We start from the raw sequence: 26,327 nt of genomic DNA, 5'->3' as shown, positions 1-26,327 counted from the left end.
CCGCCGTGCCAGGGACCTCCAAGTGCACCGGCTACAGGTGAACCTGTTAGAACTCAGCCTCCGGTGGTGATGTCTCCTGCACTCACATCCCAGCTCTGCCTCTCTCTCTGGCTGTGTGACTCGGGTAAGTCACTGAGACTCTCTGTGCTTCAGTTTTGTGAAACTGAAATAAGAATCAAGCTGCCCTATGAGGATCATATAAGCATTAAACAATTTAGTAATTGTACTGCACTGATGACAGTGGCTGGTGTCATGTAGTAAGCTCTATATAATTGTGTGACAAAAAAAAAATGAAGTTATTTTGGTTAGGTTGACTTTCTTAATCTTTCAGGATATTAGCCTTACATTAAAGGAGACACATTTTGTGTCTTTCTTATTAAGATGAGGATCTATTAAATCAATGGACAAATAAAAGTTCCCTGAAATTAAGACTCTACAAATGGTTGATTTATTTTCCAGACATTAAAACAGTAATATTTCTGCGGGAACACATGAATACCATTGCTAAATTGGAAAAGAATTACAGACTGAAAATAACTTAGTTGGCAAAATCAAGGCTTCATGAAAACAGTGAGCAAAGGAGAGTTAATTTTTTTAGAAAATCACAGTAAATAAGCACTCCAGAAACTAATAACTGGTGGATTTAAAACCCTCCCGTGGAAGGAAATCCTTCTCTAGTAGGTAACTAAATACCAGGGACTCTTGCCTCAAGCCGGTATTAAAGCCTGACTCCGCCTCCTGTTGGTTCCATGGGTGGGAAAGCTCTTCCCTCCTCTGTTCGTCAGTTTTCTCATCTGTACAATGGGGTTGGTAACATCTGCATCAACTTCGTGAATTGTTATGAAGATCACATGAGAAAATATTTCTTTAAAAGGACGTTCCCAGTACATCGGATTGGCAGTTTTTCTAGAACAAACAACTCACCTTTCCGGACAGTTCTTATTTACTGAGACAGATTCCCCAAGTGTCGTGTCATTCAGAGCATGTCCTTTTCAGGTTTTCCAGCCAGCTGTTCCTGGCTTGATATTTAATGCCGTATCCTTTAGTTCTCTTTCTCTCTCTCCCCACCTCGATAAATCTCAGTCAAGTACCTGTGCGAGGCTTGACCTTTTCCTAAATTATTATCTTGATGCCCAAGGCTGTGCTTCTTGGGGTCCGAAGTTTCGTTCATGAGCAGGGAGGGCCTGTCTGCACCTGCCTCTCAAATATCCCCACCTGAGCCTGGGTAGCAGCGAGCTCTCCTTCCTGTTCAGGGGCCTGTCTGTGGCCACAGTATTAGGAATGCACCTCTCTTTTTGTACTGATAGGAATCTCTATCCTCTCAAATCCCGCATCGGCAAAAGCATGATTGTCAGTGGATTATTCCCTTAATCTCTCCCATATCTCCCTTGATCCCACCACCCAGGGTTAACACATTGTTGATGCTGCACTACCAGCCTTGTGGTCACGTGCTCACCATGGCAGGGTCTGAGTGGGATCCAGTGTTGTGCTCAGCGTGGGGGCTGTGTAGGTGAGGCGGGAGGGGTGTGTTGAAGGGAGTCCCTTGCCAGTACTCAGTGTCGGCAGTGGCTCCACAGAGCAGGGTTATGTCTTTGTATTTTGGAAACATGATCCGATTATTCTGTTGAATTTTTGTAGTAAGGTTCCTTCCTTTACAGCGTTCTTCTGTCTTCTTTTAAGAGGACATTCATACTCAGTTTCAGAACGGTGGGGAAAGAGGCAGGGAACCACATTTGGAAGCATGGATTATTTTAAGACAGTAGACTAAGCAGTGTGGAGCCTTCTACAGTGTCCGTGGGTCCATTGCAGGAGTGCTGTGTGTGGTACAGAAGTTGAAGGAAACTCCTCATCCAGTGTGTGAAGTGGGGACATGGTGACAGCGTGAAGAAGGGGGCCATGTGCCAGGTGCCACCAGGAGGGAGGAAACCAAGGGAGGGAGTATAACCATGAGTTTATGGAAAAACACGCGAGGACCAGAATGAACACAGAAATGACTAAGTCAGTGTGCCTGTCTCTTGTAGGCTTCTCACTGGGAGGGGGAACCCAGACAGGTGGAGAGGGTGAGAGGTCTGTTGAAGCACAGAGAAGTCAGGCAGAGCTGCAGAGCTGCAGTGCCTTTAGCAAAGGATTGGACCCAGTAGGAAGGCTCCATGAACCCCTCACGGAGGGAAAAGCAACAGCCAAGCACGTGGGGATGCAGTCAGGGCTGGGTGTTGGTCTGAGAGGTAGAAATTGTGCTTGGCTCTAGGGTCCACTCGTATGTCAGACAGTGGTTGGCAGGCATGGCCTCAGTGACAGTGTGAAGGGTACTGACTGCCCTGCTAGCACACGTGACGTCATCCTCACAGCTGCAGGTGCGCACTGTAAGAGGAGGCATCCACTGCTTCCTGACAACAAGGAAAACATATGCAGTAAGCAAGCCTTGGTGTGTCCTCGTACTGTAAATCTGCATGTATAGGACTCAAGGACTACTTATTTTTAGCCCATTTTAGCCAGTTCCCTAACCTGGCTAACACTCTAAGCATCAGGTCAGTGAGGCACATCCCAGCCGCTCCTTAATCTGCCTCTATCCCAGCCTAACCCTCGAGTGCTCATCCCACGTGGTCAGACAGTTATTTATATCTATGCTAATTCCCCATATGACAGTCTCTCACTGAACCACTTCTCAGAATAAATTTCCTCATAAAGAAAGTTTCAACAGGGACATACAGAAATCACTTCATGAATATGCTGTCCTTTTTGCTGTCTTCGACTATCTACCACACAATGAGAATTTTCCTCTTTTACTTTCCTGTATGAATACTAGTCAGAGTTTTTTCAGATAAACAGAACCAATTGAAGATATAGATGTGAAGGATCTGCCAAATGTTTGTGAAAAAGACTATTCTGAAAAAAATTATGCACTTTTCAAAAAATTTTACACAAGAATACACATATCTTTTAATTTCATTGTTCCATGGGCTTCTTCAAATATCCTGTGTGCATATGAGATTTTATATATATGATTCCTCATAATTTAATGTCTGTATTTATATCAAATATAATAATTATATAATTTTATATTATATAATAAATTTCATATATAGAATAGATATATATATGTGAGATTTATTTTATGCCTGAGAAGTCCAAGAACCTGCCATCTATAATCTGGAGACCCAGGAAAGCTCATGTATCCAAGTCCAAATCTGTGAGAACTAGGGGAGCCGATGTTGTAAACCCCAGTCCAATCTAAGGGTTAAAATGTCCCAGGGGCCAGTGCTGTGGCGCAGCAGTAGGTTAACGCCCTGACCTGCAGTGCTGGCATCCCATACGGGTGCCGGTTCAAGTCCCGGCTGCTCCACTTCCTATCCAGCTTTCTGCTATAGCCTGGGAAAGCAGTGGAAGATGGCCTAAGTCCTTGGGCCCCTGCACCCACCTCGGAGGCCCGGAAGAAGCTCCTGGCTCCTGGCTCCTGGCTCCTGGCTCCTGGCTCCAGGCTTTGGATTGGCGCAGCTCGGGCCATTGCGACCAATTGGGGTGTGAACCATCAGATGGGGGACCTCTCTCTCTCTCTCTGTCTGCCTCTCCTCTCTCTGTGTAACTCTTTAAAATAAATAAGTCAATTTTTACAAAAAAAGAAAGAAGATAAAATGCCCCAGCTCAACAGGGAGGCAGGAAATTAAGGCCAGCTTCCTCCTACTTTTGTTCTATTCAGGCCCTCAATGGACTGGACTCTGCCCTCTCACACTGGGGAGAGTCATCTGCTAAATCCCCTGATTCAACGCTCATCTCACCCAGAGCCACCCTCATGGACCAGCCTTGACCCCTTAACTCAGAAAGTTGATACATAGAATTAGTCATCGCATCTCCCTGTACTGTGTTGGCACTGGCTGGGTAAAATAGAATTAGCAAGATCACTGGGCTTCACACTCAGTTTTGCTCTACAAATTCATACCACAAAGGTGATACTCCTTTCCAAAAATTTTTTTCCTTTTTTCTCATTAGGCCAAGTAAGAGCCATTTTGTAAACCCATGAGTGGCACCAGAAGTGGCAGTTTTGCAAGTGCACTAGGTACATGTTTTGTTTCCTGACGGTCATGGTTGCTTCAGTTAGAGCAGAAAGGAAGAAAAGCAAACAGAGAGCATGCCAGCAAGAGCGTTCTTCAACTGTGAGCGTGCTCCCAAGGGTGACTTAGCTTGCTCTTATGTCAAAAATCTTGATTCATTGGGATTTCTGGGTATCATTCTATTTGGGTGAAACATCACATGAGATGAGATGCCACTCTAAACTTTCTTAGGGAACTTGGTACCTTCACGCTAAAGTTAAGTAAATAAGAGTTCACTACAAGTTAAACCTTAAAGATTTTTTTGGAAAAAAGTATCTACACCATTTTTTATTTTAATTCCATTACAAAGGTACAAAATTTAAGGTTATGAAAGGAGATGAGAAGTTGCCACATTATCATACTCCTATTTAGGCCTTTGTTATGGCTGCCCACTTCGGGTGGAATTGAGTCTCCCCAATGTGTTCTATAAAATGTTGAATAATCTGATGCTTTCCTGCTTCCTCACTCTCATCATCACCCATCTGTCATTGCTCATGAGCTCAAGGCCACACAGTAAGTAGAAAGGCCAGGATCCAAACTCAGATTGACTCGAGGGTGTTACTCTTAGCTACCTTACTGGATAGATGCATGGATGGATGTAAGGATATGCAAGGATAGATGGGTGGACTGATGTTTGGATGTTCACAGGCACTGATGGACAGAGGAAGCATCTATAAGCAAATAGATGAAGGAAGTGAGAGAGGTGGAGGGAAAGGAGAGAGATCATCTGAAAAAAATTCCAACACTTCCTAGACTTCACACAGCCGGTCAAATCTAGAAGCGTTTTCATGAGCTTCCTCAGTACTCTTCAGTAAGATTTGGCACCCCATGCACAAAAGAAAATGCCCACACATACTCTCTCACCCATCCGAAAGATGCAGTCACACCGAAGTCCAGATATGTACAGTTATTCCAGAATAATCTATTTAACATTCTTTCCACTGCTGTATCTCTTTAGTCCAGTGACCGTGTATGTGGGTCTCTTTAGGCTCTGCATTTTATTCCATTGTCTGTTTTCTCATCCTTATACAAAACCACACTCTCTTAATTGCTGTAGTTTTGTATTAAGTCTCTATATTTGATAGTGTTGAGCACTCCAATTTCATTATTTTAGCTGAGTATGATAATATTTACTTTGTTGTTAAAACTGGTAACAACTGACATTTATTGAATGCTCATTTTATCTCTGTTAATATATGAATGTTTTATGTTTAATCCTAGCAGAAACCTGAGGAGATATAAGGCATTGTATGTTATTTCACTTTGTTGTTTTTGTTTTGTTTTGTTTTGTTTTGTTTTGTTTTTTTTCCTAATGAGAAAATTGAGTTCCAGAAGAATTAAAAGGTGGTCAGGTCACATTGCAATGAGGTAGCAATACCAAACTTTGCACCTGGGGCCAGCCTTGCTGCGCAAGCTCTACTCCATGATTAACATTCACTGTGTGCCTGGGATATGGCCGCAGACCATTTTTGCTAAATTGGCCGTCTTTTAGTGCTACAAGTCTTGATTTCCAGCGTTGACACTAGCCAGTAATTTTTTCCCTTCTCTCCATGCTCTCAAAAAAAAAAAAGAAAGAAAAAAAAAAAGGCCCATTGGGAAGGTGAACAGTGAAGCATTGGATTAGCTACTGTGTCTTTTCAGTGTGGATTTCATACTATTTTTAGTCATAATAGAAGGTAGAAAATACTCTCTAGTGTTTGATTAAACCAAACTTCAGGAGCTGGGAGAGCTGAGAAGGTTTCAAACCCCTGATCCCATGCCCTGAAATAGCAGGGGTGGCAGGTTCAGTTTGGACTGAACTTCCAGTTCTGTGCCCTTGCTGCCCTCTTTTTACCTCCTCTGCCCACAGAAGGTTCTGAACTTTCAACCTCTTCCCACGCAGCACCGCCCTCCAGAATCTAGATGTTAAGGAATACCAGGTCTAAAAATAGAAAACTCAAAAGTTTTCTAGGTTGAGCAAGATGATTGTTCTGCAAAGGTATAAATACACATGTCCTCTGAGAATTCATCAATATATTATCCAGACTGACCCTAAAACCACAAATAGTTCTAATTTGAATGTCTGTGCTGTGGAAAGCTAGTAAGATTTTCCTAGTAAGCTAGTAAGATTGTTCCTTTCCTGTGTTTCTTCTACAGCAAAATGCCCTGTGGGTCAGATCTTCTTATCTCTATTTCAAAGTCCACCATTTCCAAAGAGGTTACTAGTGCAGTAACTCAATATCATAGGAAAAATATTCCAGTTTGTCCAGTGTCCTCAGTCTGCCTCCCTCTAGTAATTTGTAAGTGGATTCCAAGTCTCTCTCAGTATAACGGGGGTCAAAGAAAGGACCCTTTTCAGCATCTGAAACTTGTCTGTGTCTTAAAAAATTCCCATGAGAACACAAAAATGGCGTGTGCATTTACCTGTGTCATCTCGTCATTCTTAGGTAATGGTACGCATTAGGTGGCATTGTGGTTTGAAAGGGTGTACAAATAACAATTTTCTAATGTAAAAGAGTAAATACTGACTCATCAAATGTTTGTTAAGCCCATCAAATGCCATTCTGGTGATTTAAAGGCCTAATGAAATGTGCGGGTACCCTAACAGTGAAAGAAACAGTAGTTTAGGAACTAAAGTTCAGTGCAAGTAGTCTCCACATTTTGTAATTTTTTATGGGATGAAGATGTTGAAAACTCATTGCATGGGTGTGGGGGGACACAGTTGGAATTTTAGACATAGCTGGGACTTTAGAAATCAGTCAGCTCATATCATTTATAAGTGAGAAGCCGAGAGCCCAGGGAGCTGAGATTAGATAATCTCTGTCATGGGGCAGCTCAAGAACCTGTTCTCCATACTCATGTTCCATTATTTGCGCTAAGTGGAAGCAGCTCTTGTCCTCTGAGACGCCAGAGACAATACTTGCCTCACCTCACATTAGCCCGTGGAAAATAGGAACACACCTACTTTGACAGGCAAAATACTATGTGAGTCCATAGGTTCCTTCTTGTTATTTTTAAAACATACATGGTGAGCAGGTATTTGCCCTAGTAGCAACAACACTGCATGAGATGCCTGTATTCTATATCAGAATGTTGGGGTTTGAGTCCTTGCACCAGCTTCCTATTAATGCAGACCTCAGATACCTTAATGGCGTAGTGTCTGGATTCCTGTAATGCACGTGGAGGACTAGATTGCATCCCTGTCTCCTAACTTCAGTCTGACCCAGTCCCAGCTATTGCAGACATCTGGGGAGGGAACCAGTGCATGGGAGATCTCTATCTGTCTCTCTGCCTTTCAAATAAAAAAAAATTTTTTTTTAAATAAAATTCTTTAAACAGACATTTGGCACCAGAAGTAAGATACTGTTTGGGATGCCTACATCCCACATCAGAGTGCCTGAGTTTGAGTTCTCCATTCCATTCCTGATTCCAGCATCATGTAAGCACACTCTGGGGGACAGCAAATGATGGCTCAAGTGGTTGCGTCCCTAAAAACTATGTGGGAGACCTACATTGAGTCCCTCTTTGACTTCAGCCTAGCCCAGCCTGACTATTGTGGGCATTTGGGGGGAGTAAACCAGCAGATGAAATCTCTCTTCCTTTCTCTGTCTCTGTCTCTCTGCCTATTAAATGAAAACATAAAATATTTTCAAAAATCAAACAAAGGTGGCCAGTGCTGTGGCTTAGCAGGTAAAGCCACCACTTGCAGTGCCGGCATCCCATGTGAGCTCTGGTTCAGGTCCTGGCTGCTCCACTTCCAATCCAGCTCTCTGCGATGGCCTGGGAAAGCAGTAGAAGATGGCCCCTGCACCCCTGTGGGAGACCCGGAGGAAGCTCCTGGCTCCTGGCTTCAAATCAACAAAGCTCCGGCTGTTGCAGCCAACTGGGGAGTGAACCAGTGGATGGAAAACCTCTCTCTCTCTCTCTCCCTCTCTCTCTCTCTCTCTCTCCGCTTCTCCTCTCTCTGTGTAACTCTGACTTTCAAATAAACAAACAAATCTTTAAAAAAATCATACAAAGGTAATTCAAAAATGTGGAAAATGGAAATAAAAATATATTTATTTTGATACAAAATAGTTGAAATCCATGCATATGAGGGCTCTTCAAAAAGATCATGGAAATGCATACTATGAAAAAATTATGTATGGATTTAAAAAATCCTTGCTTCAAAATAAACTGACCTTTGAATTGCATTTTTCCTCAACTTTTTGTAGTACCCTCATATGTATACATTACAGCTGCTTTCAAAGCCAGCCTACTTATAAATGAATTAGATGTCAGCAAATTAACAGAATCTGTTGTATCCTCAGCCCTGAAAATATCTTAATGTTCCAGACTTGAAAGACCATTGAGTTAATTCCTTTTTATACAGCAGAATCTCATTGTGTTAAAAATAGAATGCTTGAAAACAATTTGGTTTTTAAAATGTCTTACTATTTTTGTCTCATTGAAAGCTTCTCTCTAAATTTCATTTATAAAATCATTGCCTGCTAATTAAATTCTTTTTTTTTTTTCTCAGTAGGTATTGATGTTTTCCTTAAAAAGCAGTATAGGCCTCATCTTCCATGTTTTTGCTTGTTTATTTAAACCTAAGGATTTTGTCCTCAAGATTCAGTTCATTTTTGTAAGATGACACAAGTTTACATTTATAACTGTGTAGCCCAGGGCCTGGTCCACTTGATACGATGAACATGGTGATCCTGTTAGCCCACACTTGCATTGAGCTGCCTCCCTTGAAGGCACTCTCCCATTTAATTTGCACAGCTAGCTGATGAAGTTTGTACTCTTGTCACCATTTTACAGCTAAGAAGATTGAAGCATTAGACAGAGAAATGACGAGCCATGTGACTCAGCTAGCAGGTTGTAGAATCACGATCTGAACCCCAGCAGTCTAGTTTCCAGCATCTTTGTGGCCTGTCTCCATCATGAACTCTTGAACAAGTCATTTGGCTTTTCTGACAGCTCATATCTACAACACAAAAGGAGCAAATAGATCAGATCACATGTTCCTCCTGCTCGCTAACAGTCAATGCTAAGTAATTCCACTTTGCAAGTTTAATGCTTAGTTCTTTATGCTTGCCTCCAGTGTGAAAGCATGCTTAAAACATGGAGTCATAAATCCCAAATATGTAAATCTTTTCATTGTTTCTGGCGTAGGCATGCCAAGGGCCACATTGTTCTTGATTAGATGTTTGCCCAACCCTGACTGCAAGGGAGGAGTCTTAAAGAAGCCTAGGATGAAGACAGCCAATCACTCTACGTGGAGGTTGGAAACATTGGTTGTGGAGACAGATTCTGGGTTTGGATCCTGGCGCTGACGCTACCAGTTCCTTAGCTTCACTGTTCCTCATTGTTCTCATCTGTGAAGTAGGAATAGTAGTGATACTCCTGTTATTCGTGTAGATCCAAGCAGTTCAGAAAAGGAAAGCTCTTAGCAGACTGATCAGCGCATAGTATTCCCTCACCATGCGGAATTTCAGTTCTGGGGTCTAAATATTTCCAGAGGTTTTTGACACAATCAACCAGAATGATTAGATGACTCCACCTCTCCATATGTACAGGACCCCAAAGGCCATTTAGTAGGTTCTTCTGTCTTTCCTACAACTGTTACAGTCTTTTTAAGAAGTTATACAGTATACTGAAATTGATGATGGCAAATTGTGACTAAAGGGTGTGCATTTGGCTTGGTGGTTAACAAGCCAATTAGGAGATTCAGACCCCATATCAGAGTATGCGAGTTCAGTTCCCAGCTCTGGCTCCAGCTTCCTGCTTATGCAGAACACCCTGGGAAGCAACAATGATGGCTCAAGTAGGTGAATTCCTGCAACCTATATGGGAGACCTGAGTTGAGTTCCCGGCTCCCAGTCCCAGCTATTGTGGGCATCTGGGGACTGAAACAGCAAATGGGATTGCTCTCTATTCAATATCTGTTTCTCTTTCACACTGCCTCTCAAAGAAAAAAAAAAAAAAGTATAGTGACTTATAGCCACTGTTAATGAGTTTATAATATGAAGGGTCTTCAAAAAGTTCAGGGGAACATGTATTATGAAGAAACTATGCATGGATTTAAAAAAAAAAAAAAAGTTTGCACCAGAAGAAAGAAGTTGTCTTTTTTTCCTACTTTTCCACAAACTTTCTGAAGTCCTTTCACATGTGCGTTATGTGCATAATCTCAATTGCTCAAGGTTATGTATTTTACAGATGTGGAAATGGGTTCAGGGAGCCTTATTGGCTGAAGTTATATAGCATGCCAGGGAACATAGAATTTGATATTTGATTGCAAATCTGTCTCTAACTGTAGCCTACTGTCTTTATTCTTGCTTCTTCTATGACCTTAAATAATCTTGAGCATGTGTTCTCTTATGTGGTATCTGTACACTTGCTTGAATTTAAGCTTCTGTGTTAGTCATTTTGTGTGTCTTGTAACAGAAAGCTCAAAAAATTACTTAAACAAATCATGTACAAAGAATTCCATAGGAGGGCAGTTTTAGGTTGGCATGATGACTCCACCATGTCACCAGTGTTTCCTTCCAGCTGTCTAGGATACAGCCCTCATTTGTATTCTGACACAGTGGCCATGGGAGCCCCAGTTAGACTCCTGTGTTCCAAACGTGAAGGAGTCAGAAATAGGAAGGCAGAGGCAAAACAGGGTCAAGCCAGCTAAGTGTGTTCCTTCTTAAAGGTCTTTCCTGAAAACTACCCCGTAATTTCTACCTATCAGTCCTTGACTGGGTTTCAGTATGTGACTTCTCTTAATTAAAAGAGAGGTTCTGAGTTGGCCCTGTTTTTTTTTTTTTTTTTTTTTTTTTTTTAAAGCAGGGACCATTGTTTTCATGAGCAAAATCAAGATTCTATTATCATGGAACCCAACTTTCTTGTTTCTTGAAATGAACCAAATAAATTCATTCAGTGTGAACCCTCTGCAATGCCTGACTACATAGGCGAACTTGGTGTGTTGCAGAGGTTGAAACTGTCTGGAGGGAGATAAGAGTTGGTTCACCAGAAGCTAGGAACCAAAGGGACTCTTTCTTGGATATCCTAGAGTTGTCCAGTGGATAACTTGGCCCAGATTTAGGGAAAGGAAAAATAAAGTTCAGAATAGGACTGTAATCCTGGTGATTTGAATCTGGTTCCACTTGAACCATTAGTGCTGGGAGTAAGTCTGGGACAGACGAGTCCCAGACTCTTAGTATACCCTACACATTAAGAGTTAAAGTTGTGCTCTTCCTAAGATTTTACTTCATAAATGTCTCCTATGAGTGGAGAAGCTATCATTTTAGATCTGTGTGGTGAATGTGCAGTGGAGGCAGTGTTAAATGAAACACAGAATGAGGAAACAGAGCGCAACAGAACAATGGGCTTAGGGCCAAGTCCACTCAAGTGCGTCCTAACACTACCACTTGCAAGCCAAGACACCTCTGACAAGTCATCTAACGTTTCTCAGTCTCTTGTTTCTCGTCTTTTTAAATAAGGAGTTTAGATCTTCACGTGTGTGCTGTAATAATGCAGAAATCCTGACATCCCACTCCTGGCCGTTGACTGGTGGCAGTGGCATTGCTGGCTTTGGTGCTTCTATTACATGGCCAGGTGGCTCATCAGTAGGTGCTGGCTGTGAGCCCTCTTGGACTGCTGGTCATGATCTGCATTTCTGTTGAGGAAGAATTTGGTAGATAAAGGAGAGTGGGTGGAGAAATTAATTTGCAAAGCAGCAACTGCAAGAAAATGCCCTGGGCTCTTGATGTCAGTGACAGCAGGAAGCTTGCTGGGTCAGCTAAACTGTGGGTTTCAAATGCTCACTTGAGGCCACCTTAAAAAGCTTATGACGAAAGGCTTCATTTCTCCAAGTTTCACCTTCCTCATATGCAAAATGAAGGTACCCAGAATGCCTACCTCCCAGCGTTGCTGCAGTGATAATGCCTAGAGCCCTTGGTGCAATAAGAGATCCAACAAAGGCTGCTTATTAGGAATGATGTCATTTCCTACCCTCTGCACCCAAGCAACAGTGGGACTTACAGGTCTCAGTTTTGTCTGACTATCTCGGCTCCAGCAATCCCATAAAAGCTTTAACTAGGGCATAAAGTACACGTAGAATCATACCAGGTCCCAAAATGATCCTGTGATAATGTGATTAATAATGAGGTCTTGGATGGCAATAGCATTCTGAGGTGCTTCTGCAGAGTTGTAAATTTCATTGGCTTCAGTGCTTATGAAAGTGAGACTGACAGCTTATTGCCCAAAGCAGCAAACAGCACAACTTGCCTGTATTTATGTTCCAACTTCCTTAAATAGCTTTGCCTCTCAGGTCAAAACTTCACTTTGGCTGCCTCTTTGCCAGAAATGCAGGCTGGGTTGGGGTGACTTCTGTGTTCTTGCTTCTAATTGCTGGGATGTGAACAGACTTGACTAAGAATTAGGGGAAAATCAAAGAACAGCCATGTTCCTGGAAACAGTGTGCTGCTACAACATGCACTATCGTTGCCATCCCCTCTTGCCATATTTGTGTTAACTTTTATCCTTTCCAAAGTGCTTTCCTGTGAATTGCACATCTGATCCTCTCTGAAGCCTCAGGAGAAGGCAGAGGAAACTTCATTTCCATTCTTTTAGTTAAGAAAATCTAGGCTCAGGAATATGAACTGACTTGACTCTGGTTGGCGTGAGCAGGGCTTGAATGCAAATCTTTTCCTAGACCCTTTCTTTTCTTACATGACTGTGCTTTGCTGCTAGACTATCCCAATACATTCTCTGGAAGAAAATGGCATTCCCGAATCTTCCAATTGGTTTGCCTTCTTCAGAAGGGCCAAGTGTACAAGCACACACCACTTTGTTATTTTCAGCTGTTCAGAAGTCTGGAATTCACAGTATTTGCACAGGTTGAAGACAGAAGAGGTTTGTGTATGTTTCCTTGCAACTTTGCCAGAGCAGAACATATTCCCTTTAGGTTTGCTCAATGAGGGCCTGCACCAGACAGTTCTCTCTAAGTGGAGTCAATGCTCATCCACATGGCAGGCTCTTTCCAGGGCTCTCTCCAAGACCAGAAAATCTCTCCTGTCCCCCACACCCCCACCCCTCTCCTGGACTTCTGAGGCCTGAAATTCTGAACCCTGATGGCTAATGAAAGAGATCCCAATTAAAACTGAAATAATTTTCACTGTATACGTTTATATGCTTTTTTGAGATTTACCTATTTGAAAGGCAGAGTGACAGTGGGAGGGGAGGGGAGGCAAAAGTGCTCCAGTGAGCATACTTCCTTCTTCCGGTTTATTCCTCAAATAGCCACAATAGCCAGATCTGGGCAACACTGAAGCCAGGAGCCAGGAACTCCATCCTGGTCTCCCACATGAAAACCAAACACTTGGGTCAGTTTCCACTGCCTTCCCAGGTGCATCAATGGGAAAATGGGTTGGAAATGAGCGAACTGGACTCTAACTGGCACTCCTATATGGGATGCAGGTGTTGAAAGCAGTGGCTTAATTTGCTGTACCACAATATCAGCTGTGAGTTTTAGGAGGTCACAAAAACTAGTTTCTTGACTCCACAATGTCCTCATCCATAAGGCGTAAGTAGTAAGAGACATTTTGAAGGTCAAATGAAACGTCATGTATGTAGAAGGGCTTCAAAAATCTAACCTTGACAGATGGGATGAGGGGACAAGCAGAGGTGCTGGTCCTGGCACTGCTCAGAGGAGAAGAGGGGTGTCTGGACATAGAGCCCAGAGCGTTGTGTCTGACCAGAGAAAGATTGCAATGGGAAGACTCAATGTTAATCTTGTCTGATTTCATGGTTTGGCCCAGGACTGGACCAGTGGCCAATTGGGTTGCTTTGACCTCCAGCCATCTGTGCCTGGGAACATAAAACAAATGGTCAATGGGATCAGATGGCTAATGATCACAAATGTCCCCTGCTTACTGCTGTAAGAAAGAAAAGAGCACCCTGGAGAAATAACCATGATGCTATTCTGAATGGTGCAATTAACTGTATATTCAGGAAAGCCTATACTCTTTCAGCTATTCTGTTAAGGGAAGATTGCAAGTGACGGAGGAGCTGTGCCTGGCAAGGCAGTTTGAAAAAGCTCTGTAAGGTCAGGAAGGCAGATTTGGGCTTCTATTCAGTGACTACAGAACAAAGCCAAGTAGGCTCTTGTCTTGGGATGGTTTGGGAGCTTTTTTTTCTGCCAAAATGTGTGCCCAAGGGTAGGTCTGAGCATCTGATCTTAAGCTTCTAAGTTGTATTGGGCCATCCTTTGGTTGCTTTTTCAAAATTCCTTTTCTCCATCATTGCTTAAGCTAAAAATGCTTCCCATTGTCTCTCCTTGGAGACCCACATGTGGTAGTGTCCCCCTATTTTCCTGTTGTAAAACTTGCTGTCGTATTTGCCTTCTCTTTCCTCCAGCTAGTGAGACGTGCAACGACTTCCACCCGATGTTCTTCACCCACGACAGATCCTTTGAGGAGTTTTTCTGCATCTGTATCCAGCTTCTGAACAAGACCTGGAAGGAAATGAGGGCTACCTCGGAAGACTTCAATAAGGTAGAGTCTTGTAGGTGTGAGATGGGGCCAGGAGCTTCCTGGGTCATGAAAGATGCATTATCCACAGGCCTCTGCTATGTGTAGGAGGTGGCTCACAAGGTGGGGGAATGAGGAAGACTATAATTTTAGGTTGCTTTGAGAGTAGAGAGAGAAGTACCTGTGTAGACTTGAAACTATAGTGGTGGGGATGCTCTCCCCTCTCTAGGGATAACCTTGGAACAGCTCTGTTCATTTTGTGTAAGCCAGAAACATCGGCAGAGACCTTTTATGGGGGGAAATGTCAAGATGAACTTTTTTCTTTCATAACATTAATTTGGGACTTCTCAGTAATGCAAGATCTGTTGGGAAAGTTGCTCTCTCCACCTGTGCAGAAGTCTGGCATGGAGCAAATGAGATCAGGAGGACTGCTCTATCTCAGTGATTTCTTTACAGATTATGGATGTGTTGAGAGAATCTGCCCTGTGCTGTGTCACAATAATTTTTATTAAAATGAAACATGTCCTTCAGGGAACTGGGCAAGTTATATGTAAAGTAAGCATTTGATTCTTTGAACTGAAGTGCTCTTTGGTTTTCTATATTGTACTTTCTTGTAAGCAGGGACTTTATTTCCATTCGTGTGTGAATGTTGAGAGAGAAGTGTATTGCCTGACTCTAAGAAAGTAGAAACGCTGTCCATACTTTTAGAGATAAATAAAATCTTTATCCTTCAATAAGGGTCTAATTAACAATAATGCCATGGCTAATAACCACTGGCCTTATGGTTGGTACAGGTGTATTTTGGCCTTTAATTATATTATTGTGCTATACAATGTATGGCCCATCACCAGTGTCCATTCATCTGGTGCCAAGGGATGATGTCAACTGTAAGAGTCTAAGAGTTTAGGCTCAAAGTCATGCAGGGGGTCTTTGTGAACTCTTGCATCATGCATCACATAATAATTGAATTCCAGCTACGCTTAATGTTCATATCAGTCTCTGTCTTCCTGTTGTCTTCTCTCTGAATTCACATCTCTCCTTTCTTTTCCGGTATTTCTGGTTTATGCCATCTTGAACCAATACCAGTCAAAAAGAAAGAAAACCAAGGGAAGAACCCAGGCTTCAAACAGATTCAATCCTGACCATCTGCCCCAGCATGGTGATCTCACCTGCTGTTGGGACAGACAAGTCATTCAATGCGGTGACTTTTCCCTTTGCATCTTGGGTCATCTATGGAATACATAGAAATCGGCTCCCGCAGGGCTCCTCCCTGGACAGCACTGATCTGGACGCCACTACAACTGAGCAGCTGTCCCTGAGGCAAGGCTTGATTCAAGGAGAGTGGAAGAGAGCAGCCCATGCATCCCCTTGTGTTTCTAACTGCGACCTCCTGAGTGCACTTCACTTGATTATGAGAGACGTTGTAATTCAGGTTTAAATCATCCTTGGGGGAGAGGGAAGGAGGAGCAGTGAGGCCTCTGTAGAATAAAGTCAAAAGAAAGAGACGAGCTAAATCAGTAGTCTTCCCGTACTGCAGTGGGAACGCAACGCTGTCCTCAGCTCTGTGTGCCTGCACACCTGCTCTGCAGGAGAAGGGGACCTACCTCACTGACGACCATGTGTTTGGGCTTGGGTCAAGAGCAGATATCATTCATGGTTCAGGAAAGGGAAGAACCAAGACTTTTAATTTTCTCCACTAAATATTTTTGCTATGTTTGCCTTTTCTTCTGATTGCTTTTGTGGCCAGAAGAGTGTATCTGATTGACACACTTATCACATGTGTAATCATTTCCTATTGCTGCTCTGACAAACTACCACAAACTCGGCAGCTTAGAGCATACAAATATATTATAATACAGTTCCAGAGTTCGAGAGCCAAAATAGGTTTAAGTAGGCTAAGGTCAAGGAGTAGGAAAAGCTGTGTTTCTTTCTGGAAGCCCACGGAGCAAGTCAGTTTCCTAGTTGTTTCCAGTCTTTATAGGCTTCCTGCATTCTTTGGCTCATACCGTATTTGTCCACTTTCAAAGGCAGCAACTGCAGGACCAGTCCTTCCCACTTTTCTAATCCCTATTCCCCCTTGATCTTCAACTCTTTTACTTTCAACAACCTGGAGAGTCCTTTATAATCTCCCTATCTTGACGGCAGCTGATAGCAACCTTAAATCCAGCTACAACCTCAATTCTCTTTTGCTGGATAACATAACATATTCCCTGGTTCTGGGGATTGGAACATGGGCATCCTTGAGGGAACCATTATTTTGCTCATCACAGAGTATATTTGATTTGTAACTGCATTAGATTTTTAGGGGTGTCTATCCATTTAAATGAATGAAACATGGACAGATAAGCCTTTTGTTTGTTGCTTCTTTGTGCTGGTAGATGTAAACCCAGTCACAGAGTTCTGCTAGTGGCTGCTCAATTACAGATGAAGTTATGTCCCTGTTCTTTTATGTCCCTGTTCTGCCTCCACCAACCTTTCCCAAGGCGGCACCTCTGTGAGAGCCTCTGGCTCAGTGGAAAGACTGACTTTCTGATTTTTTTCCTGCCTCCCATCTATCAGCCACTGCTCTGCTTTACCTGATAATACGTTGGAGAAGAGAGAAGAGCTGAAATTGCAATCAGTTCACTTTTCTTCTTGTTATTAACTTGGTAGCTGAGGAGATTGAATTTAAGAACAAATGTAGGTTTGGAATTACTGGTAGGTTTCATGTTTTTTCTTGTTCCCTAAGACTGTCCAAAATTTGAATGCAGAAATATTTTAAAAGAGCTTAACGTGCAGCATAGTTTCTTTTGAATTTCTTGGACACTGTCGCAGGCTTTCACCACTTTGAACGGAACATGGAAGGCAGAAGCATTGTTCAACCCGAAACCCTGGGCTCGACAGAAAGGGCTCAGCTATCTGCCGCCTTTGTCTCCTCACTGGGGAAACAGTGCCCTTCAATTCAAAATTTTGATTTGTGTGACAAACTATGCTGAATTGTATCAGAGGCAGAAATATCTTCTGCAGTCTCTCTTGCTTGGGACACCAGTTTAGAGCTAGCTACTGCTTGGTAGTTAATGCCAGTGCTGGAGAGAATGTTTGGAAAAGCAGCTGTCCTCTGCTTTTCTGGGCTTGGAAAGCAGCAGATGGGATGTTTTTTTATTTATATAAGAGAAGTAGAATTGGAGAGTGATTAAAATATTTATGCTTTTGAAAAGTACTTTCTTTCAGTTTCTCAATATAGCAGTCTGCAAAATAATCCATTGATTCAGGCCATTGAGTTTGCATTCTATGTTTTTGCCTTTTATTACCAATATTTTAGAGCATGCATTATTCATTTTTATGGGTATTAGAGAAGTGCTAAACTGCAGCTGGTTACCTCGGCACACAAGTGGCCCCATAATCATTTCTTTGAAGCCCTCATTTTTGAGCAGGGTAGGAAAAAGGATGCAAGTGATTTGAATATTTCAGGTGTGGGAATCTCACTTAAAGTGTTTGTGGCTGACTGCTTCACTTTAAACATTCTAACAAGAATGTACTCATCAAAATATATATTTGTTTGTAGCAGTGTTTCATAATTTTGGCTGTACATTAGAATCACCTGAATGGGTTTTGAAAACCTTGTTATTCCAGTGCACAGTTGAACCACAGGCCAATCAAATCATGGGGGGAGAGGGGCACTTTAAGGTAGGTTGATCACTGAAGGTGTTTTGTGTGACGAGGACTGTCATCAGTTGACACATGTGACACAGATCACCAACCAGGGCAAATTGAGTGCATTGAAGGAGTAGCGAGTATGCTGGTGGCTTCTAAGACCCAAGTGCTAATCCTCACAGTGCCCCTCAAGAGCTCTGTGCCTGCAAATTTTAAAGTGAAAAAATAAATGAATCCTAGTATCTCATTGCCCTCTCTTAGAACGGCGTGATATTAAGTTGAAGTAATAAGTGTGAAGATGCTTGAAGAGGTAAATGTCGAATGCGCTATAAAGTGTTCTTTTTGGATTTAATAAGATAAATCCTGCCTGTGAAAGATGAGTAAATTGCCCTTTTCAAAAGAAGACATTTTTTGGGCCATTATGTTAAAAAGGAAAAAGAAAAGTGAAGCTCTGAACCCCGCGTTAAATTCTGAACTGAATTAATAACCCATTTAACGTTGGCAAACAAATGGACTTTCAGCTGAAAATTTCATGGATTTTGGCAGGGTCTTCTTTCAAACAAGTGTATTGGGTAATTTAGTTTCCCATGTGACATGTTATAGGATCAGCCTGAACATCAGCAGGTCCCACCATGCTCATGTCCTTAGTGGCTGTAGAGAATTAAGGCCTCCCCAACAATTACTTAGTTGTCCAAACCTCTACAAGGATGACTGAGCCTATTTTTGTATTTATTCATAGTGTTGGCACTATTTAGATGATCTCAAAATCAGTGTCATAAGCCACACTTTCAAGTTACCAAAATGGAAGAAACTAATGATTGGAACAATGTGGTCACTCTAGTAAAAGCACTGTTTTGAAACATCCAGCATTGTATTAAGCTAAGCACACACAGTAGAAGTTAAAACCTCAGGCTCTCAGATGAGAAAACAGCCTTCAAAATCGCAGAGGCTGTGCATGAGAGAACCCAGGCCCATTAAACAAAGCCGCAGCTGCCTCTGGCCAGGCCCTGAGCTTCATCGGAGTCAATGAGAGAAAATCTCAATGAGGAAGAACTGGAAAGAGCAGGTCAGAAGGAATCATCCTGAGAAAGCCCCTGGAAGATTTCTCCATAACAAATAGCCGCCCACTAGTCGCATCTAGTGGATTGTGGTATGGTATGCAAAAGAAACTGCTAGGAACCTTAAAGGCAGCGAGCACGGGAGTAAAACCAGGGAACATCTTCACTCTCCTCACTGCTTTCAGCTTACTGACTTTCTGTGCGTGCTTGTCAGGGGCAATTATCTATTCAGGAGTCCCCTTCCTGGGCGAGCCCAACTCCACAGTGGTGCAGACGGCGCTCTGTTGGTTAGCGGAGCTGGCCTAGGGAATGAAAGGTGGTCTGTAACTCTCACCATGAATAAACATGAATCTCCTCATTTGCATGAGGCAGGTGACTGTAAAATATCTCAGAGCAAGTTGTGAAAGGAAGCTTTGTGCGTCAGTGCCCAGGGGAAGCTGGGGGAACTCAGGGCTGTTTATCTTCATTAGAATTCCATCTAGTGTTGCTGTTATCGATCTGAACTGGGCCTGGTGTGGCTAATAAAGTAGGTGTATGTTTTAATTGAAACATGAATATTTAAGTAGAGGCGAAGTCTTTTAAAGAGCCCTAATGTCATATGATGAGGTTATCCATTTTTCAGCTGTCTAGGCCGTTAGCAAGTGTTTATTCAAACGGCTTCTCCTATTGCACAAAGGTCCTTGGATTTGTCACTGGGCAGAAACCTCCCCTAGAAGGGAATGCATTGTATAGATTTTTTTTTCTTTTGATGTTTCTCATTGAATGGGTAGCAAATGGTGTTAGGCCAGAATTTATGCTGCTAAGCTATTCATTTAAGGTAGTGCTACCCTTTTTTGATGGAATTTGCCACATTCTACTGGATTGCCATTAAGGTACATCTCCTGTGTTTCACTTCACTGTTAGTTACAGTGTCTAGGACAGCAGGAAGACCAAGACAGTGATTTGCTAAAAAAATTTTTTTTGAGGAAGGCAAATATATTTTATTTTTTCTCCAGAAATCTTTTATTTAAAGAATACAAACTTAATGCTTTTCATAAATACAACTTTAGGAATACAATGATTCTTCCCACTGTACCTGCCCTCCAACCCACACTCCCACTCTCTTCCTCCTCCCTCTACTATTCCCATTCTTATTTTTTCCTAAGATCTATTTTCAATTAACTTTATATACATATGCATAACTTGATACTAAGTAAAGAATTCAACAAATTGTATGAAAAAAAACTTCCTCAACAGTTGAGACAAGGGCTCTTCAAAGTCATTGCATCTTGAAGTGTTAATTTAACTTCAATAGATTACCTTTTAGATGCTCTATTAGTTATCATAGATCAGGAAGAACATTTGGTATTTGTCCTTTTGGGACTGGCTTCTTTCACTAAGTATGTTTTCCAATTTCGTCCATTTTGTTGCAAATGACAGGATTTCATTTTTTTAACCTCTGTGTAGCATTCCATGGTGTATATATCTCATTAATTTCTTTATCCAGTCTTCAGCTGGTGGGCATTTGGGTTGATTCCATACCTTAGCTGTTGTGAATTGAGCTGCAATAAACATTGAGGTACAGCTAACTCTTTCATATGCTGATTTTATTTCCCCTGGGTAAATTCCCACGAGTTGGATGGATGAGTCATATGGTAGATCTATATTCATATTTCTGAGGAATCTCCATACTGTCTTCCACAGTGGCTGTACCAATGCACATTCCCACCAAAAGTGGATTAGGATACCTTTTTTCCCACATACACACCAGTATTGGTTGTTTGTTGATTTCTATATGAAAGCCATTCTAACAGGGGTGAGGTGAAACCTCATTGTGGTTTTGATTTGTGTTTCCCTGATGGCTAGTGATCCTGAGAATTTTTTCATGTGTCTACTGGCCATATGGATTTCCTCTTTTGAAAAATGCCTGTTTAAGTCGTTTGCCCATTTCTTGACTGAGTTGTTTGTTTTGTTGTTGTTGAGTTTCTTGACCTCTTTATATATTCTGGTTATTAATCCTTTATCTGCATAGTTTGCAGATAATTTTACCATTCTTTCTGTTACCTCTTTCTATGCTGAGTATTTCTTTTGCAGTGCAGTAGCTTCTCAATTTGCTGTAATCCAATTTGTCAATTTTGGATTTGATTGCCTGCGCTTCTGGGGACTTTTCTAAGAACTCGTTGTCAGTGCCAATGTCTTGCAGGTTTTCTCCAATGTTCTCTAGTAATTTGATGGTATCAGGTCATAGATTTAGGTCTTCAACCCACTTTGAGTGAATTTTTGTGTAAGGTGTAAGGTAGGGATCTTGCTTTATACTTCCACGTGTGGAGATCTAGTTTTCCCAGCAGTATTTGTTGAAGAGACTGTCCTTGCTCCAGGGATTGATTTTATCTCCTTTGTCAGAGATCAGTTGGTTGTAGATGCATGGGTTGATTTCTGGCATTTCTATTCTGTTCCACTGATCTTCAAGTCTGTTTTTGTGCCAGTACCAGGCTATTTTGATTATAACTGTAGTATGTCTTAAAATATGATATTGTGATGCCTCCGGCTTTGGTTTTTGGATAAGATTGCTTTAGCTATTCGGGGTCTCCTGTATTTTCATTTGAATTTCAGCATCATTTTTTTCTATATATTTGAGAAGAACGTCCTTGGTATTTTGATTGGGATCACATTGAGTCTGAAAATTGCTTCAGATAGTATGGACATTTTGATGATATTGATTCTTCCAATCCATGAACATGGAAGATTTTTCCTTTTTTGTGTGTCTTCTTCTATTTATTTCTTTAATGTTTTGTAATTTTCATTGTATAGATTGTTGACATCCTTGGATAAATGGATTCCAAGGTATTTGATTTTTTTTTACCTTTTGTGAATGAATTTATCTTAGAAGTTCTTTCTAGGCCATGGGGTTGTCTGTGTATATGAAGGCTATTGATTTTTGTGTGTTGATTTGATATCCTGCCACTTTGCCAAACTCTTCTATGAGTTCCAATAGTCTCTTAGTGAAGTCTTTTGGATCCTCTATATATAGAATCATGTCATCTGAAATAGGGGTAGTTTGACTTCCTCCTTCTCAATTTGTATCTTTTTTTTTTTAAATTTTTTTTAACAGGCAGAGTGGACAGTGAGAGACAGACAGAGAGAAAGGTCTTCCTTTTGCCGTTGGTTCACCCTCCAATGGCCACCACAGCTGGCGCGCTGCGGCCGGCGCACCACACTGATCCGAAGGCAGGAGCCAGGTGCTTCTCCTGGTCTCCAGTGGGGTGCAGGGCCCAAGCACTTGGGCCATCCTCCACTGCACTCCCAGGCCACAGCAGAGAGCTGGCCTGGAAGAGGTGCAACTGGGAAAGAATCCAGCACCCCAACCGGGACTAGAACCTGGTGTGCCAGCACCGCTAGGTGGAGAATTAGCCTATTGAGCCACGGTGCTGGCCCAATTTGTATCCTTTTGATTTCTTTTTCTTGCCTAATGGCTCTGGCTAAAACTTCCAGGAATATATAAATAGCCATGGTGAGAATGGATATCTTTGTCTGGTTCTGGATCTCAGTGAGAATTCTAACTTTTCCCCAGGATGCTAGGGCCATGGATTTGTCATAAATTGTCTTGATTGTGTTGAGGAATGTTCCTTCTGTACCCAATTTGCTTAAAGTTTTCATCATGAAAGAGTGTTGTATTTTATCAAGTGATTTCTCTGCATCTATTGAGATAATCAAATGTTTTTTTTTCTTCAGTTTATTAATGTGATGTATCATATTGATTTGTGAATGTTGAACCATCCCTGAATATCAGGAATAAATCCAACTTGATCCCAGTGAATGAGTTTCTGATATGTTGTTGGATTTGATTGGCTTATATTTTATTGAGGATTTTTGTGTCTATGTTCATCAGGGAAATTGGTCTGTAGTTCTCTTTCCCTGTTACATCTTTTTTAGGTTTAGAAATTAAGGTGATGCTGGCTTCATAGAAAGAGTTTGAGAGGATTCCCTCCCTTTCAATTATTTTGAATAGCTTGGGCAATATTGAAGTTAGCTCATCTTTGAATGTCTGGAAGAATTCAGCAGTGAATCCATCAAGTCCTGGGCTTTTCTTTGTTGTGAGGGTCTGATTCAATTTCCATCTTGGCCATTGGTCTATTGAGGTTTGCTGTGTCTTCATGGCTCAATTTAGGCAGATTGTATGTGTCCAGGAATCTATCCATTTCTTCTAAATTTCCCAATTTGTTGGCATGCAATTCTTTGTAGTAATTTCTGATGATTATTTTTTTATTTCTGTGGTGCTTGTTGTTAACATTTCCTTTTTCATCTCTAGTTTTATTGATTTGAGTCTTTTCCTCCATTTTTTTGGTTAATTGGGCCAATGTTATGTCAATTTTGTTTCGTTTTTCAAAGAAACCCAGGTTTTCCTTTCACTGCTCTTTTTTTGTATTTTTTTTCAATTTTGTTGATTTCTCCTCTAATTTTAATTATTTCTTTTCTCCTACTAGTTTTGGGTTTGGTTTGCTTTTGGTTTTCTAGGTCCTTGAGATACATTGATTTCTCTATTTGCTGCCTTTCCAGTTTCTTAATGTAGGCACCATTTGCTATAAACTGTCCTGTTAACACTGCTTTTGCCATATCCCGTAAGTTTTGATATGTTGTATTGTCATCTTCATTCATTTACAGAAATATTTTGATTTCTCTTTTGATTTCTTCAATGACCCATGTTGTTCAGTCTCCATGTGTTTACATATGTTTTAGAGATTCTTAAGTTGCTGATTTACAGCTTCATTCCATTGTAGTCAGAAAGATGCATGGTATGATTTCAATTTTTTTGAATTTGCTGAGACTTGCTTTATGGTCTAGCATAAAGAAAGTTCCATGCAGTAGTGAGAAGAATGTGTATTTTGCATCTGTAGGATGAAAAATTCTGTAGATTTCCATTAGGTCCATTTGGTCTATAGTGTGAATTAACTCTGTTAGTGCCTTGCCGATTTTCTGTGTGGTTGATCTGTCTATTGTTGAAAATGGGATATTGAAAAGTCCCTCATTCCTATTGTATTGGACTCTATATTTCCCTTTAGATTCATTAACATTTCTTTTAAATAACCAAGTGCCCTGTAATTAGGTGCTTATACATTTATAGTAGTCACATCTTCCTGTTGAATTGATCCCTTAATCATTACAAATTGCCCTTCCTTGTCTCTTAACAGTTTTTGCATTGAAGTCTATTTTGTCTGACATTAGGGTTTTAGCCCTTTTTTTAAAGCATGGAACATCTTTTTGCACACTTTCATTTTTAATCTGTGTGTATCTTTGTTGATGAGATGTATTTCTTGCAGGCAGCAAATAGATGGATTTTTTAATCCATTCAGCCAGTCTGTGTCTTTTAATTGGAGAGTTGAGGCCATTTACATTAAAGGTGACTATTAATGAGTAAAGAGTTGGCCCTGCCATTTTCCACAAATATTCCTATTTTTTACTTTGGATTCCTTTGTACTTTAACTGGGAGATTTTCTGCCTTCACCTTCTTGAATAGTGATGACCATGTTTCTGTGTGTAGCAGGTCCTTAAGCATCTTTTGTAAGGCTGGATGACTGGTTACAAATTCTTTCAATTTCTGTTATGGAAGGTCTTTATTTCACTTTCATTCATAAATGAGAGCTTTGCATGGTATAGAGTTCTGGATTGACAGTTTTTTTCTTCTCTTAAGACTTGGAATATATCTTCCCATTCTCTCCTAGCCTATAGGGTTTTGATGAGAAGTCCACTGTGAGTCTAATTAGAGATCCTCTGGAATTAATCCAGCGTTTCGCTTGTGCACATTTTAGAATCATTTATTTGTATTTTTCTGTGGAGAGTTTGACTACAATGTGTCATGGTGAAGATCTTTTCTGATCATGTCTATCAGGAGTTCTATGTGCTTCCTGTACCTGGACATTCCTTTCTTTCTCCAAATTGGGGAAGTTTTCTGTAATTATTCCACTAAGAAGGCCTTCTAATCCATTCTTTCTTTCCATGCCTTCAGGGACTCCCAAGACCTGTATTTTGGGTCATTTGATAATATCCTGTAAATTTCTGACACTCTTTTTCAGTTTTCTTATTTCTTCTATTTTTTTTTTCTTTTTGGTCTGACTTTAAAATTTCCAGAGATTTGTATTCTAAGTAGGATATTCTATTTTCTTCCTCACTGAGTCTGTTCTTAAAGCTTTCTACAGTATTTTTTATTTGTTCTATTGAGTTCTTCATTTCTAATATTTCATTTTGATTTCTCTTTAAAAATCTCAATTTCATGGAAAAATTTTTCATGCACATCATGTTCAGATATCTTTAGTTCATGAATTTGCTTCTGATTACTTCTAAGTAATCCTTTGATCAATTTTTTGAATTCCATTTCTGGCATTTCATCAACCTCTTCATCTATGCTTTCTAGTATTTGTTTATGTAGATTCCAGTGTATATGCTTTATAAAAATCAGGGTATTAATAACAGATAATATGGGTCTGGCCAAGTCTAGGAGGCCACTGTATGAGATTTCTGGATCTCTTTTGCATCACCCTCTAAGGAACTTTTATAGACTTTTTCTCTCCGTAATCATCCTTCCTGCTGAAGGTATAATTACAGATACATTTTATGTCTGTTTATGCTGTTAATGGATATCTGTGCTTTATGCATAAAAAGAGCAAGGTTTTTTTGTTTTTGTTTTTGTTTAGTGTTTTTGCTTCTATGAGAACTAATGCTCGTGCTCCTGGGGATGAGATCCCCTCCTTCTCTGAGATTTGTATGGTATAGGTGAAGCAACCAAGTCTACAAGCTGGCAGGGGACTTCAGTGGCAATCTAGGCCTGACCCTTCACCCATGTGATCTTGAGCATGTCCTTGAACCATCAGGTCCTCTCTCATCTGTGAACAAGTGATGGAAATAACAGCAACAACAGCAGTGATTCCCAGAGTCATTGTGAGGATGAGACACTCATAAGTTTGCTGTGCAGACTGCCCTACATGAATGAGAGGTGCTAATCTCTAAAGGGCAAACCTAAATTGTAATTTGTACTTGGTCTTGCAATATAATTGACTTGCTTGGTTCCCAACATAGTTAATCACACATATATA

At 41.1% G+C, this 26,327-nt stretch overlaps 1 protein-coding gene across 14 annotated transcripts in view; it reads left to right on the top strand.

Moving 5' to 3' along the window:
- The window catches only part of ELMO1 (engulfment and cell motility 1), a 574,098-nt gene that overhangs the window by 385,889 nt on the left and 161,882 nt on the right, over nucleotides 1-26,327 (top strand). For all 14 annotated transcript variants that reach the window (XM_070059729.2, XM_089316113.1, XM_002713762.6 and 11 more), the window contains one exon: nucleotides 14,457-14,593. In XM_070059729.2, the coding sequence (XP_069915830.1) occupies nucleotides 14,457-14,593 (137 nt within the window). The remainder of the gene's footprint in view (nucleotides 1-14,456; nucleotides 14,594-26,327) is intronic.

The sequence above is a fragment of the Oryctolagus cuniculus genome, chromosome 16 (assembly GCF_051225735.1).
Source record: "Oryctolagus cuniculus isolate XC-2025 breed Fujian yellow rabbit chromosome 16, ASM5122573v1, whole genome shotgun sequence".
Classification (NCBI taxonomy): Eukaryota; Metazoa; Chordata; class Mammalia; order Lagomorpha; family Leporidae; genus Oryctolagus; species Oryctolagus cuniculus.
The sequence above is the reverse complement of the archived record's forward strand: the minus strand, read 5'-3'. Positions and strand labels throughout refer to the sequence as shown.